At 40.0% G+C, this 10659-nt stretch overlaps 1 protein-coding gene across 1 annotated transcript; it reads right to left on the reverse strand.

The window, feature by feature from the left end:
- Positions 1 to 462: 462 nt before the first annotated feature.
- ANKRD40 (ankyrin repeat domain 40) lies at positions 463 to 8136 on the reverse strand. Its single transcript, XM_021555022.3, has 5 exons — positions 7961 to 8136; positions 5297 to 5445; positions 3850 to 4326; positions 2872 to 3053; positions 463 to 1620 (listed from the first exon to the last, which is right to left on the reverse strand). Exons 1-5 carry the CDS (start codon positions 8110 to 8112, stop codon positions 1480 to 1482), a joined length of 1101 nt encoding a protein of 366 aa, XP_021410697.3. The 5' UTR covers positions 8113 to 8136; the 3' UTR covers positions 463 to 1479.
- Between the last annotated feature and the right edge of the window lie 2523 nt (positions 8137 to 10659).

Raw genomic sequence — 10659 nt, forward strand, 5'->3', positions numbered from 1 at the left:
GGCAGGGTGGGAGCTCCCTCTGCGGTGCTTCCCTGTGCTCCAGGCACAGCAGCCCGGGCACTGGGGACATCCCCCGGGCTGGCAGGGACACCAGCAGCTCTGTCCTCACCTGCCACAGCCCCCAGCACACCGAGGCTCTGCCTGGGCCCAGCTCCAGGCACAGGACCCAGCCCAGGACTGCCCCAGCAGCCACAGGGACACTGCTCGGGCTCTGAACTCTGAGACAAGACAAAAGATAAATTCCTTTGGCAGCTGCTGTTTCCAAAGAAACTGGGGGGAATGCAAAGAAACAGGAAAATTCAAACCAGTTTGGTACATTCTGTTTGCCTGTTACATCTCATACTTTAGTTTATTCATCTAATCCACAGTTCCTGCTTTTCATATGGCCTAGCAGAGTAGAACTCTTCCTCAAATTCTAAATACTAAATTCCTAAAAAAATCAGATAAAATTCAGCTCTTAAATACTTTTTAATTTCTTTATTTGAGAATTTCACAGCAAAGTAGTTAAATTCTGAATTTTCAGTAACTGTGATTTTCCTTTCAGTAAACTCCATGGGTAAACACAAGTCACAGTGAAAAAAATAAAATACATTGCATAGGAACATCAAGCTTGGCTATCAGCCCAGGAAACTCTGGGTACTTCACTAGTTTCTTTTTACACAGGTAACTTTATAGGTTCAGGATGCATTTTTTTTTCTCAGGAATGTAGAAATCAAAGGAAAAAAAATTACATTTTATGTGCTTTTAAAAGGGGAAATTAAAGCATCATTGAAGAAATGTCAACACAGTAACAAAAATAGTGTATTAAATTGCACATGTAGTTACATGTCAATAGCTCATGTATATATTAATAGACAACACTAAAAGGGATTTTGGTTGAGAGCATATTTATTATTTGGATAATTACTGTCACTTTTATTTTCAACCTGAGAAATAGGGAAAAGTGTAAACAGGGATTAAGAAATCACTATAAGTCACTTGATAGAATTTAAACTTGACAGTTTTGTGCTTCCATAGATGTAAACCATTCTGGTTTTTCTCCTTCTAAGTAAGACAGGACTTAATAAACATGATCTAAAAAGAGAATATTGATGGTAATGAACTCAGTAGAAATATTAAATTGGCTTCATGGCAGGTTCTTTTGCTTGAGTACCTCTGCTATTTTATAGCAAACAAATTATTAGAACAGCTTAAGGTAAGCCTTTCCCTGAGAGCTGCTAACTCTGCAGTATTTAATGATCTTTTTATAAGGAAGTGTTGCATTAACAGATAGTTCTACCAATACTTCCTGTGCATTGAGCTACTTCTATATCAGACCCACTGTTCTTAGGTTAACTAGAAGCTTTAAATGTGCATAACAACTTCAGTTTATTTCGCAGTTAACAAAATAGATTTTTTCACATCATTAGCCCTTATAGGTACTGTTTTTCAAACACAATTATAAAACAAAAGATAAAAGTATTTTGTTTTACTCCATAATTAGTATGTAAGTTCTGATGCCTTCTTGTTATACCCACTCTGTTCAGAAAGTGTTGGGACTCTGAAAAGTAAGTTTTTGTCGCTTACTGCTAGAACAAGCTCCAGTTCTTGGAAATCCTGTAGCCTTGCAACATCCTTGTCCTTTAAACAAATACAATAAGGAGTTAGGTGATAGTGTCTGTTAATTTTGGAGAGGTAAGTTAAAATAATAAGCTCATACTAACACAAGGTATGTATTTATTTGTAACTATGACAGTTCTTCATAGTGAACTGGAAAGGAAATATCCTGTTGCATCTTGTATTTACTCTGGGGTCTTATTCAGCTATTCCCTTAAGTCTATGAATTTTTAAGAAGGAATGCAACACTGACAGTGAGTGGAAGTGATGAGTGGGATTACACTTGTCAAGATCTACTGCATGGCACCCAAATCCTCTTTTTTTTTCCCTCTTTTTTTTTAACCCTTGCTAATTCTTAGAAGCTGATAAATTGATGCTTGCATCTACCCAAGGAGATCCTGCATGTTGACTTTCATGGCCTGCATGGCTTCCTTCAGAACTACCCAGGCAAGGGCAGCTCTGAGCCCCTGCAGCAGTGCTCTGCTGCTTACAGCAGAACACCAAGTCAGGTTTGTGTCACTGCAGAAACAGTAGGGGTCCTGAAGTCCTACCAGAGGGCCTGAAGTGATTAGAGATGAAAATAAAAAGTTCCTTCAACAATAACTGAAGTTGGATAATGACAGAATTGTCTTTTTTTTCTTTTTTTCTCTACTTTTTGACTAACACAAAGTAAGACATCCTATAGTCAGTGAAGATGCAGCAGACTCTGTTAATCTATTCCTAATCAGATTTGCCACACAAGTGATGCCAACAATACTTTATAAGGATTTGAGAGTGAAAAAAAAGTCTGTAGTGAGTTGGTAAAACAGGTCAGCAGTTGCCTTCTCTGTTGGCTACAGGGTAAATGTCACTGAAAGAAGGACAGTGATGTATGGAGTAACCCTGAAAAACACCTCTGCAAATGACTGCAGCCAGGCCTTGCTGAACTCACAGAGCCTGGCTGAACTCTGCAGGCCTTTTAAATGCTGTTGGCAGCTCACAGTGGTGTTGTGATGTACTGAATTTTACAATAGAAGCATAAAATCAGGTATTAACTGGGTCCAGCACCAAATGGTTATGAAAGGAGGTGATCGAGAAATTTGAGAACCTTTTTACTTAAGAAATCCCAAACAAGTGCTGAATGTTGCAAGTTGAGCAGAGATTTTTCATTTTTGGTTGTTTTTTTTTTTTTTCACCATGGGCCTATGCATGTGACCAATGAATTATTCCTTTATAACAGTAACCTAAAAATCTCTTTTATAAAAGTTGCTACACTTCAAAAGGTAGAGTTCTTACCTTTCTTAACATTGTATTTGGTAATTTTCTGATCTTCTGGACATGCTCAGGGTTCACACCCAACTCACGGCAACTCACTCGAAGCAGCTCCTTGTAGGTCAGTTCTTGTCTGTCCAGTTCAATTTCAATGAAGTCATTTTCTTTAAGATTAGTGGTTTGTATTCTCACTTTAAGCACCAGTTCTATTAGAAATAAAAAGTCACATTAATAGGCAGAGGTATAAAGTAATTGGAAACAAAGTCTCTACAACTATCAGGTGTTTCTATGTTCTATTGATGTTGTTTGTGTCACTGGTAAGAATACATGAATCCTCAGAAAGCAAAATCAGGAATTGTATGACCACACTTTTAATTAGGTTGATTTTCATCAAACTATATGAAAAAATCATAGCAAATCTAATGCAATATATGTGTGCATGTCTGAACCATTGCATGAATACCCTTTAACAGCAGCTTATACTGGTTATCAATCTCCTGAGCAATCCAAGATTGCTTTTATTGGTATTTCATGCTGTCAGTTCACTTCTCATTGCTACCCCATGGTATCAGAATGCCTTTTACTTGAAGAACAAAATTCTTAATGGTAACTGGAATTCCAGGTTTCCCTCTCTGGGTGGCAGTTTCCCTGCAGAGCAGGCAGATACTAGAACAGCTCAGTGCAGACTGAGGAATGTGAGGTTCTCTTGAGCTCACTGGCTTCTTGCTCATAATCTGTATTTGCAGCTTGGACTATGCTATTTAGAGAATTAGATTACCCTGGTATCTGTATGCTTTTATACAATTGAGACAGCATTTGTTTACATCAATATTTTAATAACAGTTCTAGCAGAAACAGGATATCTGCCTACTTCATTCCCTTCAAATGTTTCCTGAATTCCAGAGCATGGCAGTCTGAAAGTCTCTGGAAACACAAGATTAGTCTGCTCTGCCTAAGGTGTCAGAAGATCAATACAAAGCCAGAAGAGATTTTTGGTGCTACCTTGCATGTTGAGTGGAAAAGCTCCTGTGAAGAAAACGGGCTGAAAGGCTGGCACAGGTCCCATGCAGGAGCTGCTCCCTTGCTGGGGTAGGGACTGGTTGGATCCTGCAGGCAAAGAGGGACTTCTGCCCCAAGACACTGACCCCTGGTAAACAGGAGCTCTCTGGAGGACAGGATTTGGGTGTGATGGCCCAGCAGACCCTCGAGACAGGGGTGGGATGTCCCTGCTGGGAGGTGCCTCAGGAGCAGCATTCCCAGGCTGTAACGGTGCTCGTGCTTGTCCGTAGGTGTCCGAGTCAGAGACAGATGGAGAGTTGGTGTCTTGTGGTTCCAAGTGTGAGACATTCCCATTCAGGGTAGGATCTGGGATGCTGGTACTCAAGGTGTTGTAAACATACGGGAAAGGTGGGTTAGCCAGGTAATTGGGGATGATTGGCAGATCTGAATCTTGCTTTAAGTCTGGGAGTTCGTCTTCCACTGTAAAACAAATGAAACGTCATTCTCCAAGACTGGTTAATATTTTTTTGGGAATGCAGTGTTAAAAGCATCATAGGTTAAGAGATGCATCAGGAAGCACCATGTCTTTTTTTCCTACAATAAACAGAATGCTCAGGTGTTGCCATACAAACATAAAAGCTGAGTCTGATTCTAATAATTCTGGGGGTGCTAATTCCTTCTAAACACTACAGTACTTTTGTTTTGGCTTGTTTTAATCTGTAGCAGAATATTGTAATGTGGTCTCTGGTGGAATAATGCTGTCATCTTTTAAATGTAGCAGGCAACAAAAAACAAAGGGTCGTATGTTGTTTGATATTAAGGTAAAGGATAAAGGGAAGGGAACATGCAGTACTGGCAGAGCTGCAGCATTACCCATTCAACAGCTGGGAGAGACAACAATGAAAACAAAACCAGGCACAGGAGTACACAGGAGACACAAGAGGTTGTTAATCAGCCACATTTCAAATTACTTATCTCCTCCAGCAGCAAAACCTGCTCTGTTCCAGCAGTTAAAAACATTGCAGAGATGCTCTACCAATGTCCTTTACTGAGCCATTTATCTGGGCTGCTAATTTTTGATGTATCCAATACAGAACATGAGGACAATCAGGTGTTGCTTATAGAAGAGCTTCCTACAAACTCGAGAGATTTTTCTCCTTCTGTCCTTCTGAAAACTGCATCTACCTGGCACACAGCATTCTTCAAAATACAGTTTTTTTAAATTTCCAGTGTTTTGTAAAAAGTGTGGCTAGCTGGGAATGGAATTTATTGTTAATCCCCTTTACTTAAAACTTTATTTTTTTATCATGTAAACACTCTAGAAAGCAAGTTCTAATACTAAAATCCAAACACAGTATCTTCACATGCAAAACAAAGATCGGAGTGCACATGCTTTGAACACCCTTTTACCAATCTTTGATGATCATATGGCACAGTCACTATAGGTTACCTCCCAACATCTTCCTGATCTCTCTCTTGGACGTTAACTGGGCTGGCCTCTCCCCCTTTTTTGTCAGGATGTCCTTGTCAGCCCCAGCGTGCAGCAGATAAGCCACGACCGCCACATGGTTCCGCTTGCAGGCCCAGTGCAAACAGGTCCTGCACATGGAAAACATCAACGCTGTGTCAGGTCCTGAGTTAGGGCAGATTTGTTTCCATTCATTCTTGCTGCCTATGAGAAGAACACTTTTAAAATAAGTTTGAGTTGCAAATTTTGCTGGAAATTTGCCCTGGATTGGGAGTCTGCAATGGCACCTGCTGATGACATTTTCTCTTTGCTCCAATGCTCTTTACTGCAGTAGTACTTTTAAAGTTCAGGATCATTTCAATTTATAATTTCTTAGGCTAGTCTTTAGACTATTGGAAAAATAAGTATGAAAGTAAGGCTTGTGTATGATATTTTAATATTTGAAAGAATCATCTGTACTTAGAATACTTGTGTTTGAGTATATGTGATCTACTACTGGTATCTCTAGGATATGTACTCTTTAATTAATGCTGCCAGCTTAAGTACTTGCACTTTCTGGCAAGTAAATTATGCTTAAAATATTGTAAGCATCGTTTCTAAGAACAGTTCTTTGCCCAGTTGCCATTTGCTGCATCAGTAATTACTTGGCTTAAATCTGCAGACAACTAATTTTCTGCAATCTCTAAGCGATGCACAGAATTAATCCCTTTTCTGTGTTTTCAAATCATTATTTGCAGTTTCTGACTAGAGAAACATATTAAGGAAACGTAAAAGCTGCTTAATGCTCGGATCTTATTTAGTGTATTAAGTACTTACAGACTCACACATTAACTTGCTATAGGGTTGTACCATTCTTTCCTACCCCATGTTCTAGTGATATTTGACCCTTCTCTAGCTTTTATATTTTATTTTAATTCTCTAGGTCCAGCTGAAGGAAAATCTTCAGGAAAATGAACATGCTCAACCCTTCTCCAAGTTTATTTATTTATTTGTTAAGACTTATATAAAATAAAGCAGAGAGAAATCAACTTAGAAGGGAGAAAACTTTCAGTTGAAAGTCCAGCTTCAAAAAGCTATTTCCACTTCGGGTGGTTTGGTTTGGTGAGGTTTTTTTACAGAAAGACTGCAAAGTCCGACAGACAGGGTGGTATTTGCATTGAGAACAAAATTTGCTGGTTTAGTTTTTAGAGAAGATCTGTAAAGCTCAACAGCACAGCCTCATTCTGGGATTCATGCTGGCCATTCCACATGGCCTGTGCAGACAGGAACCATCTACCCAGGGACCTGATACACACCAAAATATAAGTACTCAGCACTTTTAAGAATCACACATACTAAGGAGCTCACTGCAAAAATTTTAATTGTACAAACTTAAACAACAATGAAGATCCATTTATAACCATGGTTAAAAACTACCAGATCATTATTTTAAAAAATAATTAATTTTATTATAATACTTATTTCATCAATTCCAGTTTTAGACACAACTCATTCTGATGACGGGCTGTTTTTTGTCTCACTCACTAAGATAATTCAGCATCCTTTGAATCAGTTGCTTTAATTTTTTAGAAGCATTAATTTTAATCACAATTTAAAGCCCAGGTTGTTAAGTGTTCTATGCTTCTCAAAACTGCTGATTGAACTTGCATCTTTAAAAGTCTTGCTCCTTTTCTCATTTTATTTTTCCTATTTTTAATTATAATGTGAAAGAATCCTAGAATGGTTTGAGTTGTAAAGGACCATAAAGTTCATCTCATTCCCCCTGCCAGGGGCAGGGACATTTTCCACTATCCCAGGTTGCTCCAATCCCTGTCCAGCCCAGCCTTGAACATTTCCAGGACAGGAGCAGCTACAGCTTCTCTGGGCAACCTGTGCCAGGGCCTCCCCACCCTCATAGGGAAGAATTTTTTCCTTATATCTAATGTAAGTCTCTCCTTTTTTAATTTAAAACTGCTCCCCTTTGTCTTTTAACTGTCTGTCTGTATAAAATGTTGTTCCCTTTTTTTTTTTTTTTTTTTTTTTTTTTTTTTTGTAATTTCAAGCACGAAAGAGCACAGTAAATACAGGCTGAATTGAACCTGCAGAAAACAGTCTCCAAAAATGCCTGAGCATTCCCTCTAAAATCTTCCTTCAAATAATGTGTAAATAATTTTATGTCTAATTTTAATAAATTTATGTCTACAGTGTTACTGGTACAAGTGTCTATTACAGAACAGCCTTCTGTTTATGTTCTCATGTGGATCTAAACGAGATGCCCAATCTCATGTCGCTGGAACAAGTTCCCTGCTTGAAAGTAATTTGTAAACTTGAGTTAATAATAAAATATTTCTGGGTAACACCAAGGTTTGTGTTCTGACAGAGCACGCCGTCTCAGGCTGGGGAGAATAAAAAAATCAAACCCAGCACAACAAAGTAAGTCCACAGTGACCCGGAGAAGGGGCAAACAGGGCAGGAGGTGGAGTGGGGATGCGTTTGCGACCCTGCTTATCCTCTCTGCCATAGGGACAGCTCCACAGCAGAGTGCTGGCAGGCGGACCGACCTTTTCCCTTCCGGCCGCACTCGCCCCGCCGGGCCTTGGGGGCGGGAGCGAACGGGCAGCAGCCCCGCGGGGCTCCCCGGGAGCCCGCGGCCGGGGGGGCCCTTACCATCCGTTGACTTCGTTCTGGGAGTTGAGGCCGACGCCCAGCTCCACGAGCCGCCGCACCTCCTCCGCGTCGCCGAGCGCCGCCGCCTCCCGCAGCCGCTCCTGCCGCTCCCGCTCCGCCATCTCCGCGCAGCCGCCGCCCGCGTCCCGCATCGCCTCCGCGCCGCTCCGCACCGCTCCGCGCCGCGGGGGACGCTATACCGGTGACCGCGCGGCCGCCGCAGCCGGTTCCGGGGCGCTGCCCGCGACGCGCCGGACGCGGCGGGCCCGGCAGCGCTGCCGAAGGGCCGCGCCAGCGCGCCCGACCCGCCGGCTGCGCCCGTGGGATCTCGGTTTGTCCTGGTACGGAGTCGTCGAGTGCCGGGAGTGTGAAAAACGCCAGGCACTTGGGGTTTAAAATGCTGAAAGTTCAATGATAATAAAATGGCTGTAAAAATAGTGATACAATTAGAATAATAACATTTAGTGTTAGGGCAATTACAAGACAATAAAAAGCAAAGAATTACGGATGTCAAATAAAAAGCAAAGAATTACGGATGTCCAGATGCTTTCGGACACTAAGTCATGAAAAGCATGCCTTGTGGACAAAGGAATAACCTTAAAAGCAATAGCCTGTTGTATATTCATAGATGTCATACATGATGCATGTGAAAAACGCCAATCACTTGGTTTTTAAATGTTTAAAAGTATAATAACAATAATAATAACAAAATGGTTATAAAAATAGTAATACAATTAGAATAATAAAATTTAGTGTTAGGGCAATTACAATACAATAAAAAGCAAAGAATTACGGATGTCCAGATGTTTTTGGGCACTAAGCTGCCAAAAACATGCCTTGAACAAAGGAATAACGTGAAAAGCAATAGCCTGTTGCATGTCATTTGCATATTCATATATGCCTGTAAAAAACGCCAATCACTTGGTTTTTAAAATGTTAAAAGTTTAATAATAATAATGGCTGTAAAAATAGTAATGCAATTAGAGTAATAAAGTTTAGAGTTAGGACAATTACAAGACAATAAAAAGCAAAGAATTACGGATGTCCAGATGCTTTCGGACACTAAGTCATGAAAAGCATGCCTTGTGGACAAAGGAATAACCTTAAAAGCAATAGCCTGTTGCATATTCATAGATGTCATACATGATGCATGTGAAAAACGCCAATCACTTGGTTTTTAAAATGTTAAAAATTTAATAATAATAATAATAATAATAATAATAATAATAATAATAATAGTAAAATGGTTATAAAAATAATAATACAATTAGAATAATAAAATTTTGTGCTAGGACAATTACAAGACAATAAAAAGCAAAGAATTACAGATGTCCGGATGCTCTTGGGCACTTAGTCACAAAAAGCATGCCTTGTGAAAAAAGGAATAACCTTAAAAGCAATAGCCTGTTGCATATTCATATATTCATACATGATGCATAAATTCCTTGCAAATTAAGAACTTTTCTGGTTTTTGTTGACTTCTTCCCCTTAATCCTGGTGATTCCATAAAGACGGAGAGAAGGTGGAAGAATGTTTGTCTTTTCTGATAAGGAGGCAGTAGCTCTTCATGGGCCCCAAGTCACTGTCATCTCTCTGTGAAGAACTTTTTGATTATCTCATCTCTTGCTTGAGCTAGTAAAATAATCCTACATCACAGATTTCTATTTCAACATTATGTTGTAACCTAAAACTATATTTTGAAGAGAATTAATACAGCATAACTTTCTAACATTACACATATAATAGTCATTGTAACATTTGCGAAAAGCTAGTCATAAAAGATGCATTTTTCACAGGAGGGCCCTTATAAAGATAATTTCATTCCACCCCCACCACTACCATGGGCAGGAACAGTTTTCACTATACCAATTTATTTAGAGGCCCCATCCAGCCTGGGATCCTTCATTTGCAAGAAGGTTTTAGGCCCTTGATTGGCCCATTACAGTTCTGTCCGGGCTGGTTCATTTTGACTGGGGATGTGGTGCACTTTAGGTGTAATACCATACTCATATTTCTTATATCTACCGTTTTAACACCTTTTACAATATAGTAAGCAAAGTAACAGTACATGCTTAACAATTATCAACTATTTTACAACCGTTTCTAACCTGTTATAAATGAAAGCTCCAATTTATTAATTGAAGGAAATTTATTAAATGTACCAAATATAAATTTAGAGAATAACAACAAAAAAGGAAAAGCTATGATCAAAAAGGGTCAGTGGCGAGCCTGGGTGTCGGTGCTGGGTGGGACACAGGTTTGACTGCTGCAGCAGAGGGTCTCCTATGCTTTCACATTGTCTCTCCTGTCTGAGCGATTTTTATACAATTTTTCTTGCCCAAGGCAGAGTCCCTTTTCTTCCTTTTCAGACTGCACGTATTCATGTGGAGTTCTTTTCTCCGTGGCAGGCTGAACAATACATGTCTGGATAGAGATGAACACCCGTGATTGCGTTCCTGGGGAATTCGATATTGAGATGTATCTCCCTGATGGCTCTGGCTATTTCCATCTCAGATATTTATGGCGTATTTATCATCCAGGGTTCCTCGGACCACCCTGATGGATGATCCATCTCCAGGCCGGCCACTTTCATTTGCTTTTAAATGGAATCCTCCCTCTCTTGTCCAGGTTGTGTTGCCATCCCTGTCACTGGCTTGTGCGTTTTAAAAACTTCTGATAAGAGTACATCTTAACAGCAC

This window comes from Lonchura striata, chromosome 19, assembly GCF_046129695.1.
Source record: "Lonchura striata isolate bLonStr1 chromosome 19, bLonStr1.mat, whole genome shotgun sequence".
Taxonomy (NCBI): domain Eukaryota; kingdom Metazoa; phylum Chordata; class Aves; order Passeriformes; family Estrildidae; genus Lonchura; species Lonchura striata.

What these genes read in the sequence shown, in the direction of transcription:
- ANKRD40 (XM_021555022.3), bottom strand. Translation starts at nt 8,112, where the DNA reads ATGCGGGACGCGGGCGGCGGCTGCGCGGAGATGGCGGAGCGGGAGCGG. An exon ending in TTTTCCACTCAACATGCAAG is followed by an intron (nt 3,054 to 3,849) that starts GTAGCACCAAAA and finishes TATTTCTAATAG; the next exon opens with AACTGGTGCTTAAAGTGAGA. An exon ending in CAAATACAATGTTAAGAAAG is followed by an intron (nt 1,621 to 2,871) that starts GTAAGAACTCTA and finishes ATTTGTTTAAAG; the next exon opens with GACAAGGATGTTGCAAGGCT.